This window comes from Vipera berus (genome assembly GCF_964194415.1).
Source record: "Vipera berus genome assembly, chromosome: 5".
Taxonomy (NCBI): domain Eukaryota; kingdom Metazoa; phylum Chordata; class Lepidosauria; order Squamata; family Viperidae; genus Vipera; species Vipera berus.
Window position 1 is genome coordinate 31,676,726 of NC_138207.1, and position 17,618 is coordinate 31,694,343.

At 38.1% G+C, this 17,618-nt stretch overlaps 1 protein-coding gene across 1 annotated transcript in view; it reads left to right on the plus strand.

Annotated features, from left to right (window-relative positions):
- Positions 1–17,618, plus strand: part of SPHKAP (SPHK1 interactor, AKAP domain containing) — a gene marked incomplete at both ends in the record, with an annotated part of 244,645 nt that overhangs the window by 220,228 nt on the left and 6,799 nt on the right. The window contains 3 exons of the mRNA XM_081328536.1: positions 105–3,825; positions 13,258–13,431; positions 15,184–15,270. Coding sequence (XP_081184662.1) covers positions 105–3,825; positions 13,258–13,431; positions 15,184–15,270 — 3,982 coding nt within the window. The remainder of the gene's footprint in view (positions 1–104; positions 3,826–13,257; positions 13,432–15,183; positions 15,271–17,618) is intronic.

A 17,618-nucleotide genomic window follows, 5' to 3' on the forward strand; every position in this document is an offset into this window, starting at 1 on the left:
TCATTCTGAGTGTGATTTTCTTTCCTTTTCATCATACTTGGAAATGCCCACTAGTCAAGGGACTGACTGCTTTTGCAAGTTAATGTATTGCTTTTCTTTTCCAGGTGATGAAAATCTGAATCTTACAGCTGAATTCAAAAAGTATAGAGAAGAAGATTGTGAAGACTTGCATTGCAAAAAGGCCCAAGTGCCCTTTTTTCTGAAAGGTAGTTGCCTTAGCCATGATAGCACGGCTTCTACTAGAACTTCAGAGTCATCTGAAGAAGAATATAATAGTGAAGCTGAAGACAGTGTTTTACAAACTGTAGATGAAGCCATTAAGCAGCTTAATTGGAAAGTTGGAAAGTATAATACAACTGGAAAATGTAAGCCACTCTCTAGTGTTGTTCAGAAAGACCTTTGCAAAAGTGATAACAATCTATCAGAAAATGTATGTTTGACCCTAACAACTAAGGAGGATGTGATTTTATTGGATGATCTAGCTGCAGGACAAAAAAGTCATTTGGACATGTTAAATTGTAGAGTTGAAAAAACACCTCATCCTCTCATTCAAAATGATCAAGCTCCTACAGGTCAGTTCGCTACAAATTTGGCAGAGTCTGTCCTGCAAGATGCATTCATTAGATTGTCTCAGTCAACTTTTACCAAAGAAACTGCCCTCAGCATCTCTGTCAGCAACCCCTTAACTTCAACAGCATGTGCAACACAGAATGAAATGGTTTGCCGGTCATGGAATGTACTTCCAAAAATTGTTATTGTTCAGAGTCCAGATGGTTCTGATAAGTCTGAGTGGCCTGGGTCTAACTTTCCAAGCTTACATCCTTGTTCTGAAGTTGAACGTTCTTCTGGTACAGATTTTTTCCAAGACAATAGTCTCAGTAAAAGTACTCAGAGTACTTTGGAAGTAGCTTTGGCTTGTGCAGCTACTGTCATTGGTACCATTTCAAGTCCACATGCTGCAGAAAAGCTCAGCGAACAGGAATCCATGAGCTCTGCAATGACTGTGGATAATCATGAAGTCAAGGGAAAAACTTCCCAAAGTACCAACAGTAATTGTAACTTTATGGATTACTCATTTCCACCTGCCCTTTCACACATGGCTCAAATGGCAAATGTAGTTGCTGCTCATGGACTTGGTGGAAAAAAAGATATCTATCCTGTAACTTCAAGTGGACTCTTATCTGCAGCTGAGACATCAGCAGCTGTTACACTCCATTGTAGCATAGCCATTGGAAGCACTATGGAGAATCTGAACAATAGTATTGCACAAGTCTTGTTCAAAGAGGCATCTCTAGTATTAACCAGACCTCATGCATACAGAACTATAGGAGAATTTATGGAGTCTGTAAATGGAAAAATTGTTCAGGCTGCAACAAAGCCCTCAACTGCCTTTCTGGATGAAGTCATTGTTGATGAACTTGCTCAGAATTTGTCCAATATTATTCTGAGGCATTCTGTGGAGGAAGTTAGAAAGAAACAACGTTCAGAAAAGAACATAGGTGCATATTTAGAAAGCACACAAGATGTTTTCACTGCAACTGCAAATCAGCTTCTATTTAATGTATTTTACTTCACTTGCAAGAAAATGAATGACATTACACAGCTTAATGAGTGTTCAAGTACTTTCATTCCAGATACGTTTAACAAACAGGTAATGGAGTGCCAACCAAAAGAGACAAAAAATGTATTGCCTCAGTCCTCAAGCTGCTACAATAATAAGCTCACCAGTAATTTCCATGACAAGGATGATCTACTCATGACAAATTTGGTGAACAATATCAAAGAGGAAATTGTGCCAAATTCCTTGGAATCTCTATCTACTGTCAATGCTCAGAGTTCACCCTCCAGGAAAACATCTTCCAAGAAAAGGTATTTGAAAAAAATTACAAAAGAATGCTGCAGACCCATAACTCCAAATAGCAATCACCTGAAGGCAGAACTCTATCCGTTTAGTGGCAGAGAAAAACTGACATCAGGCAGTGAAGGCAAACATGGCCTTCAAGAATTTCTAACTTCCAGTGTCTCCATAATAACAGAAAAACATGAAGAGCCCACACATGGTGCAGTGTGGCACAATGAAAGACAGCTTAGTGTACCTTTTTTGGGTAATCAAGGTATGCTGTCTACCCGACCTCTGGTATATTTAATGCATCCAGCAGATAAATACTGCATAACAGATTTTGCAGAAGAATTGGCAGAAACAGTGGTTTCCATGGCAACAGAAATTGCTGCCATTTGCCTTGATAATTCAAATGGCAAGCAGCCTTGGTTCTGTGCATGGAAAAGAGGAAGTGATTATTTGATGCCCCAGGCTTTGCCATGTCGACCTATGAAAAGGAAAAAGGAAACCCAATCCAGTGGCTCAACTGTGAGAAAACATAGACCACCTAGACTTAGCGAGATCAAAAGAAAAACTGATGAACACCCTGAATTAAAAGAATGGCTTATGAATAGAGTAGTGGATGACTCAATTAACCTTGATGACACCCTTGATTTGAGCAATAACATTGCAAATGAAGCAGCTGCTAAAATTATGAATTTAGCTGAGTTTTCTGTGGCTGATAATGTATGGCAGAATCCAAACCATCCTCAAAATAGGCTCCATTGTGACCGATGGAATAGAGTCAATGCATCCAGCTGTGAAAGCATTCCTGAGGAGAACTTGGATTCTAAAGGGTCTGTAAATACTTTGGCTCTCATAAATTCTTTAGGACAGCCAATAAGCAGGACTAGTTCAGTCTCCAAGCAGTCTAGTTGTGAAAGCATTACAGATGAGTTTTCAAGGTTTATGGTCAACCAGATGGAAACTGAAGGCCGAGAGTTTGATTTATTACTTGACTACTATGCTGGGAAAAATGCAAATAATATTATAACATCTGCACTGCAACAAGTCACCAAAAAGAATGGCCACCTCAATGTAAAGCCAAGTTGCCCATCCAAACAGTCAAGCACCGAAAGTATAACTGAAGAGTTTTATAGGTATATGTTAAAGGAAATTGAAAAAGAACATAAAGAAAAAGTATATTCTACTAAGAATGCCAAGGAATGGAGCAGCAGTTTATTACTTCCTTCTCAACGATCATCTTTTTGTTTCAGACAATCTTCAGTCCCTGACAACAGATCCTCAACATCTAGGCTAACAGTAAATATGCCCATTAAGGCAAATTCATTAGATGGCTTTTCTCGTAGTGGCCATCGAGATTCCTTAAATGTCTATCCAGTCAACACAGCATCTTCTTCAGGACTCTGTAAATCAGATTCTTACCTGTACCAAAGATGTAGGACTGATCAGGTAACTGACATGCTCATTCATGAGACCTGGGCAAACTCCATTAAAGCTCTGATGTGCAAGAACAAAATAATTCAAGATAGTGGAGAGGTTGCACAGCCTGACCAGCATCCTTATGACTCTCCCCCACATGTTCAACAATATGCACATAGACTTGCTGCAAATATTGTTGAAAGTGGGAAAACTTTAATAGCCATCCACCAAGATTCCACAAAGAAAGATCATGTCACAGAAAGCAATTATATCCCATCAGGGATGCAAAATGATTCTAAACCATTTGGAGACAGAAGGTATTTAGATGAGAAAGAACAGCAGGCCTCATTCCCTGGATTGTTTTCTATAAAACACAGGAGCTCTTCTTGTCTCAGGGAAGTGCCTTTAATCCAGATTGAAACAGATCAAAGACAAGACTTTGATAATGCCTCAGAGCCTTTACATGGAGTTAATGTTACCTCTGGGGAAAAAAGAGATCTACTCAAAAGAAAACCCATAGATGCTGATTCAGGACAACAGCTAATTTCCTCAAAAAGCCATGGGTAAGTTTTGTTCCCCAAAAGAATGTGAGACTTTATGGCAGGCAAACATGCTGCTGCATACTCAGGTCTTGTTACAGATAGTCCTTGACTTACCATGATTCAGTGATTTTTTTGAACTTACAATGAAGCTGAAAAAAGTGAGTTATGATTGGTTTTCACACTTACAACCATTGCGGCAGCATCATGGTCATGTGATCAAAATTTGGGCACCTGGCAATTGGCATGTATTTCTGACAATTGCAGTGTCCTGGTGTCATATGAGCTAGAATTGAAGGCTCGAATTGTTTCAATCATGAAGAAATTTATCATCCCACAGAAAACCTGGACACTTTACCAGTCTTCCCCAATTATTGTAATTGGTCAATTTCCACAATAGGGCCCTTAATTGATCCTGAAAACATCTTTTTTTTAATGGAAGAAGGACAGATTATGAGAATTGCCATGCCTGCACATGAGATTATTCCTTTTAAGGAAATGTTTTTAAATTAAGTAAAATATTTATATATAACTTTCCTTTATATTTTTATGAACAACAGTAAAACCAAGAACAGCAAACAAAATAAACAGGAGTTACTAATGTATCTAAAATTCATATAAAATACAGATTTAACCTAAAAGAGATGAACAGCTTTATTAATGCCTTAACAAATAAGGTCTTGCATGGTACTTAAAATTAATCCAAATAAACAGCCAGGAAAGCAGCCATAAAGAGAATTTTCAGAAGCTGTCACATTGCCACTGAATAGTTCCATTGTCTGATCACCACTCACCTCATATCAGATAGTGGATAAGGAGATGAATTGATCTAGCAAGAAAGATCACATTGCTTAAAACTCTTAATTACATTCTTTTCCTAATCTGTTCTTTCTCCCATTTTTCCATTCTTTTTTTTAATACAATTTTTTTATTTAAAATATTTAAAAACTTTGGACATGGTGTAATCGGTCTAACATACCTTCTTGTCTTACATCATTTTTTGTATGTTATATACATTATATATATATATATATCATTTATATACAATTATACAATATTGAACTTATCATCCACCTTATTCTAATATTATTTAAGTTCAACCTCTTGTATATCTCTATTAAGTCCTTCCTTTCTGTTCCCACCATAGGTAAAACTTGTTCCAAATTTTATAATACTCTGACTGATCTTTATTTTTTATTTCCAAAGTTAACTTGTCTATTTCTGTGCAAGCTCATATTTTCTTTATCACCTCACTCTCATCAGGGGTTTCACTATCTTTCCATTTTTGGGCGAACGTCATTCTCGCTGCTGTGATGATATGTATTATTAAATATAACTCTTCTTTGCTAGGTTTCTCTTTTGTTATGCCAAGCAGGAAAAATTCTGATCTACATTCTGCTCTCCGTCCTAATATTTCCTCTAGCCATGTCCGTATCTTTTGCCAATACCTTTGCGATTTATTACAGGTCCACCATACATGAAAATAGGTGCCTAATTCTTGGGAACATTTCCAGCAATTGGGGGATATTTATACATTTTAGCTAGCTGTGTTGGAGGAAAATGCCACCGGTAAAACATCTTATAAAGATTTTCTTTGTAAGCTGTGGCCAGCGTTATTTTTTTATTTCTATCCCCTGTCCAACATTCTTAGCCCATATCAACATCATTTCTTTGACTTGTTCTTCAATCATTTTATACCCCAATAACAATTTATACAATTTTCTTATTTGTTTCTCATCTGCCCCCAATAAGATTTTATCCAATGCAGTTTCTTGAATATTTATTCCCCATATCGTGTTTGTATCTGTAAGCCCTCCATTCCAATTTCATCCCTTGTTGCTCTAATTCCTGTCTCAGTTTCAATTCTCCCACATCATTCATAATATCTTTATATGTAGTGCTATTCTCCAAATTGAACAAATTTGGGTAAACTATCGCTTCCAGGGTGGACAACCAGACTGGTACTTTTAATATAATTTTGTTTTCTAATTTTATTCCAAATTTTGAGTAGCACTTGTCTAATTCGATGGCTTTGGAAATGTTGATATAGCCCTTATCATTCCATAGGAATGCGTGCCAGCCTAATTGCAAATCATGGCCTTCTAAAATTAATAGTCTTTTATTCCTTAAGATTATCTACTCTCTAATCCAGGTTAACTCCGCTGCATGATAATATGTTTCCCAGTCTGGTAGTCCAAACCCCCCATTTTCTTTAGCATCCTGCAAGAGTTTCTTTTTAATCCTTGGTTTTTTCCCTTGTCATACAAAATTTAGTGTCAGTTTGTTCAGGTTCCCCAAAAAAATTTGATCTAGTTTTATAGGAATATTTTGGAACAGAAATAGAATTTTAGGTAGTACATTCATTTTTATGACAGCAATTCTCCCTAGCAATGAAAGGCTCAGGTTTCCCCATCTTTCCAGGTCATCTTTTTTTTTTAATGGAAGAAGGACAGATTATGAGAATTGCCATGCCTGCACATGAGATTATTCCTTTTAAGGAAATGTTTTTAAATTAAGTAAAATATTTATATATAACTTTCCTTTATATTTTTATGAACAACAGTAAAACCAAGAACAGCAAACAAAATAAACAGGAGTTACTAATGTATCTAAAATTCATATAAAATACAGATTTAACCTAAAAGAGATGAACAGCTTTATTAATGCCTTAACAAATAAGGTCTTGCATGGTACTTAAAATTAATCCAAATAAACAGCCAGGAAAGCAGCCATAAAGAGAATTTTCAGAAGCTGTCACATTGCCACTGAATAGTTCCATTGTCTGATCACCACTCACCTCATATCAGATAGTGGATAAGGAGATGAATTGATCTAGCAAGAAAGATCACATTGCTTAAAACTCTTAATTACATTGGACTTCCGCTGGCGGCGCGGCGCCGAAGACAGCCTCCCCTGGCTGCCCGCGGCTCAGCTGTTTGTTTTTTCGCCCGAAACAGCGCCGATCAGCTGTTCGGGCGAAATTGAAGCCCCCTCCTCGGGAGAAGAGGAGGGGGTGAGGCCCCAGGTAGGGGTAGAGTTCTCCGAGGCCGCCTGAGCTTTGAGCTTGGGCGGCTGAAGGATCGAACTCCCCCGAAGCCTGGGTTGCTCCCAGCTGGCCGTCGTCTCTGCTCCGAACTTCCTGGAGCAGAGCCAGGCGTCTGCGAACCATCCCTGCCTGAAGAAAGGACTATGATTTAAAGGAGCAGGCAGAGCGGTACAAGAGGAAAAGGTGAAGAGATGAAGAGGATTATTTTATTTTACTCTCAAGCTTGATGGACTATGCTTAAAACTTAAAGTGAAAGTGCGTCACAATTGTAAGTAAAAGATGGCGGCTAAACCTCCCCCTAGAACTTTTCGGAGTGCTGGAAATTCTCCGGTGCAACAACAATCATTACTGCAGGCGTTGCATTCTCCTGATGTATTGACATCGAAGGATCTTGAAAAACATACCCAGTTAATTTTGGAGTCAATGGGTGTTAAATTTGCACAGATGGAGGAGAAATTGGAGAAATTGGAGCAGAGAATGGAAGAAAGGATGGAGCAGAAACTTAGAGAGATGAAGGTAGACATTTTGTCCTCAGTGCATAAAGTAGCTAAATGTGTGGAGGTGCTGGATGATCAAGTGGAAGACTTGACTCAAAAGAATGCTATATTAGAAGCAAAAGTATTGGAAATTGAAGATTTAAAAGACAAAATGGATAGCGAACAGAGTTTGGCTCAATTTTACCAGATGCAGTTTGCTGTTAGAATTAGAGGCCTAAAAGAGAATATTAAGGAAGATTTAAAGCAGCTGGTTTCTGAGGCTTTTGAGGGGGTATTGAACCATCCAGCATCTGAAATAAAACAAGGCATGGACAAAGTGTTTCGTGTGAATTCCTGGATTGCTAAGCAGAGAAAGTTGCCTAGAGATGTGGTGGTTTATTTTGTAAAAAGGGAAATTAGAGATGAAGTTATACAAGCTGCCTATGATACTAAAGTTGTGATTGCTGGTCAAGAAGTTTTGGTTCTAAAAGAAATTCCTCCAAAGATTTTAAAGAGAAGGAAGGACTTTATATTTCTTGTGCAAGAGCTCAAGCAAAGAGATATAAGGTTCAGATGGGAGATCCCAGCTGGGTTGAGCTTCATGTATGATGGCAAAAGGTACTGTTTGGGTACTGTGAAGCAAGCGCATGATTTTTACAACAATGTTTTAAAAGCAACCCCATCAACACTTCTGGAAGCTGCAGAGGGATCTGGAGAAGGAGAACATCAAGAGGATGAAGATGGACAGATAGACGAGAAGGGTACAGGAGGAGATCAAGCTGCAACTCTTTTGGATGATCCTAGAGAACAGAGGGTGACGCGTGCTGCCTTAAAACGCTCAAAAAAGATTAAAAAATAAGACCAGTAGAAATCTATGGAACTTCCACAATATACTTATAGTCAAGTGGTAGCTGTGTTTTTAAGAGTTTTGGGATGATATCTATGGTAACAGAATGTTCAATTTGGAATTAATGGACAATTTACTACAGAGGAAGAGGAAGAAAATTTTGTGGGTTAATGCGGGTTAATTTGTGTAAGAACCATCTATTATAGCCTATTTTGGCTAGAGAGGTTAATAGGGATAGGTGCTTGTGATGTGTAAGTGAGAATATGTCTAGGTAATAGTGAATTGTGGAAGAACATAGATGGGAATGATGCTAGTTTTCTTTTATTTTAGTTCTTTATACATATTTAGTATTGTTAAGGATTGGTTTACTCTATATAAGCTAGAGAGTGATGGATTTTAGAGTTTATAATTGTTAGTATATGATTGTTTATGATTGCTTTTTAGATATATACCTTGTATTTTGCTCTGGGAAGTCGGGGGGGGGGAGGGGGGGAGGAGGGGAAGTAGAGGGGTGGGAGGCAGGGGAGGGAGGAGGGAGAGGGGGAGGGGGGGAGATAGGGGGGAGGTAGGGAGGGGAGGAGGGAGGGGGAAGGGGGGTTTTTCAAAGGAAAATTGTATTTTAAAACTTTTCAATAAAAAAAAAAAAAAAAAAAAAAAAAAAAAAAAAAAAAAAAAAAACTCTTAATTACATTCTTTTCCTAATCTGTTCTTTCTCCCATTTTTCCATTCTTTTTTTTAATACAATTTTTTTATTTAAAATATTTAAAAACTTTGGACATGGTGTAATCGGTCTAACATACCTTCTTGTCTTACATCATTTTTTGTATGTTATATACATTATATATATATATATATCATTTATATACAATTATACAATATTGAACTTATCATCCACCTTATTCTAATATTATTTAAGTTCAACCTCTTGTATATCTCTATTAAGTCCTTCCTTTCTGTTCCCACCATAGGTAAAACTTGTTCCAAATTTTATAATACTCTGACTGATCTTTATTTTTTATTTCCAAAGTTAACTTGTCTATTTCTGTGCAAGCTCATATTTTCTTTATCACCTCACTCTCATCAGGGGTTTCACTATCTTTCCATTTTTGGGCGAACGTCATTCTCGCTGCTGTGATGATATGTATTATTAAATATAACTCTTCTTTGCTAGGTTTCTCTTTTGTTATGCCAAGCAGGAAAAATTCTGATCTACATTCTGCTCTCCGTCCTAATATTTCCTCTAGCCATGTCCGTATCTTTTGCCAATACCTTTGCGATTTATTACAGGTCCACCATACATGAAAATAGGTGCCTAATTCTTGGGAACATTTCCAGCAATTGGGGGATATTTATACATTTTAGCTAGCTGTGTTGGAGGAAAATGCCACCGGTAAAACATCTTATAAAGATTTTCTTTGTAAGCTGTGGCCAGCGTTATTTTTTTATTTCTATCCCCTGTCCAACATTCTTAGCCCATATCAACATCATTTCTTTGACTTGTTCTTCAATCATTTTATACCCCAATAACAATTTATACAATTTTCTTATTTGTTTCTCATCTGCCCCCAATAAGATTTTATCCAATGCAGTTTCTTGAATATTTATTCCCCATATCGTGTTTGTATCTGTAAGCCCTCCATTCCAATTTCATCCCTTGTTGCTCTAATTCCTGTCTCAGTTTCAATTCTCCCACATCATTCATAATATCTTTATATGTAGTGCTATTCTCCAAATTGAACAAATTTGGGTAAACTATCGCTTCCAGGGTGGACAACCAGACTGGTACTTTTAATATAATTTTGTTTTCTAATTTTATTCCAAATTTTGAGTAGCACTTGTCTAATTCGATGGCTTTGGAAATGTTGATATAGCCCTTATCATTCCATAGGAATGCGTGCCAGCCTAATTGCAAATCATGGCCTTCTAAAATTAATAGTCTTTTATTCCTTAAGATTATCTACTCTCTAATCCAGGTTAACTCCGCTGCATGATAATATGTTTCCCAGTCTGGTAGTCCAAACCCCCCATTTTCTTTAGCATCCTGCAAGAGTTTCTTTTTAATCCTTGGTTTTTTCCCTTGTCATACAAAATTTAGTGTCAGTTTGTTCAGGTTCCCCAAAAAAATTTGATCTAGTTTTATAGGAATATTTTGGAACAGAAATAGAATTTTAGGTAGTACATTCATTTTTATGACAGCAATTCTCCCTAGCAATGAAAGGCTCAGGTTTCCCCATCTTTCCAGGTCATCTTTTATTTGTTTCACTATTTTGTTGTAACTGTCTTCTTTGATTGAGGTGCATCTGGCCGTAATAGTGATTCCCAGGTATTTTATCTTCTTAACTATTTGTATGTTCATAATCCTAGCCAAGTTTTCTTTCTGTTTATTCGTCATATTTTTAACAATCATTTTAGTTTTATCCTTATTTATTTTCAGCCCAGCGGCTTCTCCATGTTTATCTAGTTCTTCCAACAATTTCAGTCCCGATTGTTGTGCTTCCTCCATAATAAAGACCATATCAGCCGTGAATGCTTGGAGTTTAAATATTTCTTTTTTAATTTCCAATCCTTTTATATGCGGTTCATTTCTAATTATCCTCGTTAGAACCTCTAACGTCAGAATAAATAGTAATGGAAATAAAGGGCATCCTTGTTGTGTTCCTTTCTGTATTTGAAATTTCCTGGTTGCTTCCCCATTTATTATTATTTTAGCTTCCTGATTAGTGTATATTGCCCTTATTATAAATTTTTTACCCATATCCATATACCTGAGTTGTTGTCGTATAAATGACCACTTAACATTATCAAAAGCCTTCTGAGCATCTAAAAATAGTAACGCCATTTGTTGTCCACTATGTATTTTGTAGTATTCTAAAGTATCCAATATTATCCTAATGTTATGTTTAGTTTGTTTTTTGGCTAGAAATCCATTCTGATCCACATGTATAAAGTCATTTAAAAACCTTTTTAATTGCTCAGATATAATTGTTGTAAATATCTTATAATCAGAGTTAAGTAAAGATATTGGTCTATAGTTTTGGATTGATGTATGATCCGTATTGTCTTTTGGGATCAGAACAATATTTGCCTCTGACCATGACTTTGGGATTTTTGCTTCATCCAGGACCGCATTAAACACCTCCAGTTAAGGTTGTCCTAAAATATTTTGTTGTTCCTTATAGATTTCTATCGGAAGGCCATCAGGACCTGATGCTTTATTATTTTTTTTGTTAGTTAATGGCCGTAATCACCTCTGTCATCCTAATTTCTTCATTCAACATATTTTTAATTTCATCTGTAACTTTTGGTAGTGTTGCTTTTTTGAAACATTCCTCCACTTTCTCCTCCATTTCCTGGTTATCTTCCTTATATAATTTCTCATAGAATTCCTGGGCTATAATTTTTTTCTCCTCTTCTTTATAATGTATACTCCCTTTGTCGTCTCGTAATCTACTAATCCAACTTTTCTCCTTTTGTTTTTTCAATTTATGTGCAAGCCATTGACCAGGTTTATTTGTATTTTCTAAGAAATTCTGTTTTATACGTCTTATCTGTTGTGCTAAATTTACTTTTTCTAAGATGTTACGTTTGTGTTTAATTAAGTCCATTTGTTGTTTTACATTCTTTTTTTGTGGTTCTTGTTGGAGTATTGTTTATAATCTTTTGTATTCCCCTTCTAGCATTTTCTGTTGTTGTTTTTTCTCCTCATTCTTTTTTGCCATATATGCTATAGCTACTCCTCTCATAACTGCCTTAGCTGTGTCCCAAAGATTTTGGACAGAGTCTTCTTTTTTATTTTCTTTGAAGAAGAAGTCCAGTTCACTCTCCATCTTTAGTCTGAAGTCATCTTCTTTTAATATTGACCTTTGTATAGTCCATCTAGATGATTTTTTGGACCCTTTCCAGCTAAATTTTACGGGATTGTGGTCTGCCCAGGTGCTTGTCTCTATACACACATCTTCAACTTCAAAGTTAATTTCCCTTGACATCCACACCATGTCGATCCTAGACCACGAGCTGTGCCTATTTGAGTAATATGTGAATTGTCTTGCGTCACGGTTCCTTCTCTCCATATGTCCTGAATGTTTAGGTCCTTGGCCAATTTAAAGAAGGATGTTGGTAGTATTCTTCTTTTCCTTTTCCTGGTCTTGTTACCCTTGTAATCCAAATTATTACCAATAATAGCATTGAAGTCTCCTAACACAGAGATCTCGTCATAATCTATATCACGTATCTTGTTATGTAATGTTTTAAAAAACTGTTCTTGGTTTCCATTCATGGCATATATTTCTACTATCACAACTTTCCTATGATTTATTTCTACCTCTACCATCAAAATTCTACCTTCTCTATCTTTATAGATTTGTTTAGCTACGTTTCTCATTCACGTATAATACCACCCCCCTCTTTTTTGTTGGTCTAGTGATACAAATATATTTCCTAATTTTGGCTGGTCTAACAGGTATTTTTGTTGTTCTTTTATATGAAGTTCCTGAAATGCTATTATATCTAATTTTTGATGAATAAGTTTATTGAAGATTTTCCATCTTTTCATTGGCAAGTTTAAACCATTAATGTTCAATGACAAAATCCTACATTCTTCTTCCTTTATTTTACTTATATCTGGGTCTTGTGCTTCTCATTGTGCGGATCTCTTTTGTTTCTTTGTCTCTGCCTTCATACTTATCTGTAGTCTCTCCAGAATTATTTCCTCTATCCTCCGTTCCTAATACCTTCCCTTCTATCTGTCTTGCATCCCTTTCTCTTATGACCCCTCCATCTTTTTATGACCCCTCCATTCTTGAAGCAAACTGTACTTTAATTTTGCTCAACAACAATGGAAAAGATTATTGATTTCTCAAGGAGCAGAAGGAAATGGAAGAATAGGGGGTAAAGTAGTACCAACTCTAGTCTGCAATCCTTACAAGAGAGAATACCATTTTAGTTCTTCTAGTAAAATATCTGCCCTTCAGAAAGGGCAGTATAATTAGGGTCTAATGTTACTACAAGAGTGTTGAGAGTTGGAATTATTTCAGTTGTAAGAATTACAGGATAGTCTTATTTCATCAAGAACATTTTTTGTCAATCAGTTTGACAGTGTGTAGTTGCCCTGAATCTGAAGCCTCTGTGGACAGTACAGCAGTGGAAGAGTTTCTAGTCCCTCTTAGCAGCAGTGAAGAAAGCACATGTAGCAGCTGGTGCCAGCTGGCAAACAATCCTGATGATACAAGCAGCTATTTGCAACTCAGCGAGAGATCTATGAGGTAACCTTGTCCTCTTCAAGCTATAAACTGCATCAATGTTTGGCTTGTGGTTTTCTCAAAATGAATTCTGCAAAAAGAGGTTTAATTTTCATACTGAGTTCCAGGAGACCTCATTACAGCTTTGGAAATCATGCAAATAAATTGTAATCTCATCCAAGGCAATTGTTTTCCATTCCCATAAGAAAAATACTAAAGGACAAGCTAATTAGTCAATCAAGCTCATTTTTTTCATTCCATATTTCTGACACATATATTGCATTAATACTTGAGTGACTTGCACATTGCTCTGCTGCACCAATTTCTCATTTACCATTAGGGTAGACATCTGAGTAGAAAAATCTGGAGGAAAATATCGATTGTAAGGTGCCTTTTTCTGTGAAGCACTTCAGTCTTATTACATGACTGTACCTATCAACAGCAAAGTTTCAGAATATGTGTAGACCTACATAGCTGTATTAGGCTTGAATGCCCTGTCTATAGAAATAATTTGAACGGTCTATTCTTTTTTTAATCCCATTTAATCCCATTTATATCCTGCCCTTCTCCGAAGACTCAGGGCGGCTTACAATTTAAAGCACAAACCAGTGTGCTTAGCAATAGCCTTCATTCTATGTATATGCCTGCTTATTAGGGCTTTCACCCCCCCAAGCGGCATTATTACAAAGTCAGCTTATTGCCCCCAACAGTCTGGGTCCTCATTTTACCTACCTCGGAAGGATGGAAGGCTGAGTCAACCTTGAGCCTGGTGGGATGCGAACCTGCACTAATTGCAGGCAGCTGGTGTTACTTGAGGAGGCATTAGCCCACTGCTCCACCAAGGCTCTTATTCTTTTTACAGATATTTTATTCTGCTCACTCACATTTTCTAAGTGTTTACATCTAAGCCTATGCTGACACAGATAGCATAGCAAAGTAAATAAATTCACAACTGTTTTAACACTTTTCTCTTCATAAAAATAATTTACCATTGCACTATTAGATCATTTGTCCAACAAAATTGAGAATTTGTATGAAGGGACTATTATTGTTTTCAGTTTTCACATTATGTGGCTCAGTAGTGCCAAAACAATCAAGTATTTGGAGCTGCAGATTGATATATCTGGCTGCCAAGTAGTGCTTCTTATTTTATAAGAGGTTTCTGAGTTTCTGGAAGGATACTCAAAAGAATTATAATGTGAGCAGACTTAAAGTAGATTTGGTATAAACCTGCTAATTACTTGGTCATTGCAACACGAAATAATTGGAACATGTATAAACCAATCATCATTAATCCAATATTATCAAGTGTTCATATCTCCTGTCAGCACCTTCAAAGCATTTTAAATGGTGCTTCTCACACAATTTGCTACTAATATCACTTGACTCATATGCAAGCATTAATCTCCTTTTATAAAGGATGATTTGCTATCCTGGGCTGAAAAGTTCATCTTCAGTGGGTATATAGCTAGTGATATTAAGTACTACTAAAGAAAGAACTAAATTTATAGTATGAGTTTTGAAACACATACTATAAATTTAGTTCTCTTTAGTAGTACTTAATATCACTAGCTATATACCCACTGTAACAGTTCACTTGCTTTCTCCACTTATTTTTTGTTCTGTTAATAATGGTTTGGTGAGCAAACAAGAACTGCATGCCCTCATTCTAACAAATAGAAAAGTAGCAGTTCTGCCAGTCACTTTGGGTTAACATTGTGTTCAAATACATATTGGAGCAGACTAGCATTAATATTAACATTTTTGCATTCTCAGCAATGGCAACAGCAGTACCTCTAGCAGTCTTGGCATTATGGATCTGGAAATTTATCAGGAAAACATACCATCTTCTCCTGCATTTAAGTAAGTAGTTTTTTGGGAGGGGGGGTGTCATCCTACAGAAACACCATTTCATTTCAACCAAAATTCTTTCAGTGTGTACAATGTGACAAACTTTTCCAAAGCTTCATAGTTTATCTTGATGCTTTCCAGTTGCTGTTTCTTGCAAGTGACAATGTAACCTTATAGTTGCTTATTATAAGTTTGATAATTACTGTTTAATAAAAATATCCAGCTCTTTCACATAAATATTACAATGCATTAAAATGCAAATTAACTTTCTGACCTATATATTAAATACATTGGCATATACAAATTCATGTCTACAATCCATGTATATTTTCCCTCCCAAGCATTATCATAGTATTTATTTATTTATTTTATTTTATTTTATTGATGGGATTTATATCCCGCCCTATCTCCCGAAGGACTCAGGGCGGCTAGCAACAAAACATATAATAAGTACATAAATCAAGATAAAATGAAATTGAGAACATCAGTGCAATAAAAAATTAGAGAATTTAAAAAATGAATTAAAAATACTAAATATAAATTAATTAAAATGCCTGTCAGTCTAGGTCAGCCTGGTGGAACAGGTGTGTTTTGAGGCCGCGGCGAAAGGATTGGAGGTTTTGGGCCATCCGAAGCTCAGGGGGGAGCTGATTCCATAGGGTTGGCGCTCCCACAGAGAAGGCCCTCCCCCTGGGGGTCGCCAGCCGACATTGCCTAGCTGACGGTACCCTGAGGAGGCCTTCTCTGTGTGAGCGTACTGGACAATGGGAATTTGTTCCCGGCAGCAGATGGTCCTGCAAGTATCCCGGACCTAAGCCATGTAGGGCTTTAAAGGTAAGTACCAGCACCTTAAATCTCACCCGGAGGGCAACTGGTAGCCAATGCAGCTCACGCAGGAGGGGTGTAATATGGGAGTATCGGGGAGCTCCCATCACAACCCGTGCAGCTGCATTCTGCACCAGCTGAAGCCTCCGGGTGGTCTTCAAGGGCAGACCCATGTAGAGAGCATTACAGTAATCAATACGGGAGGTAACGAGTGCGTGGGTGATTGTACGTAGGGCATCTCGGTCCAAAAAGGGGCGCAATTGGTATATAAGACGAATCTGTGCAAATGCCCCCCTAGCCACAGCTCCAATGTGATCTTCAAAACTGAGTCGTGAATCTAGGAGGACGCCCAGATTGCGTGCTCTATCAATGGGAGGTAACATCTCTCCTCCTATAGTCAGAGATGGAACCTCTTGGACTAAACGAGATGACGGTATGCACAGCCACTCAGTCTTGGCCGGGTTGAGTCGAAGCCTGTTTTCTCCCATCCAAATCTGTACCGCTTCCAGACAACGGGACACCACATCAAGGGCATCACTGGGTTGGTTCGGGGTGGAGATGAATAGCTGGGTATCATCAGCATATTGATGATATTTCACCCCGAAGCTACGGATGATCTCTCCCAGCGGCTTCATATAGATGTTGAACAGGAGGGGCGAGAGCACCGAACCCTGAGGCACTCCACAATTAAGAGGCCTAGGGCTTGACCTCTGCCCTCCTGCCAACACCGTCTGCGAACGGTCCGAGAGGTAGGAGGAGAACCACCGCAGAACGGTGCCTCCCACTCCCAGCCCCTCAAGACGACGCAGCAAGATACCATGGTCGATGGTATCAAAAGCCGCTGATAGGTCTAATAGGACCAGGACAGAGGAATAACCTCTATCTCGGGCCCGCCAGAGATCATTCACCAGCGCGACCAATGCCGTCTCCGTGCTGTGCCCTGGTCTGAAACCCGATTGGTACGGATCTAGATATTCAGCTTCCTCCAGGTTCAAAGGGAGCTGTCGTGCCACCACGCTCTCAACGACCTTCGCAAGGAAGCGAAGGTTGGAGACAGGACGGAGGTTGTTTAAAACAGCTGGGTCCAGTGCCGGTTTCTTGAGGAGGGGCCTTACCACCGCCTCTTTCAAGGCAGCAGGGAAGTACCCTTCACTCAGTGAGGCATTGATAACTGCTAGGAGCCAGCCTCGTGTAACCTCCCGAGATGCATAGACTAGCCAGGAGGGACACGGGTCCAACAAACATGTGGCGGCACTTAGTTTCCCCATGATCTTGTCCACTTCATCCGGAGTCACAGGATCGAACTCTTCCCAAATGTACTCGGCCAACTTCATCGTTTTCCTCTCGTTAGATACTGCCCAGTCAGAGTCCAGACCAACCCGAATCTGAGCAATTTTGTCCACCAGATATTTACTAAATTCCTCAGCCCGTCTATGTAGGGGGTCCTCTCCTGTCTCTTGACTTAAAAGGGAGCGGACCACTCTAAATAGGGCGGCCGGGCGATTATCTGCGGACGCAATGAGGGTGGTGAAGTA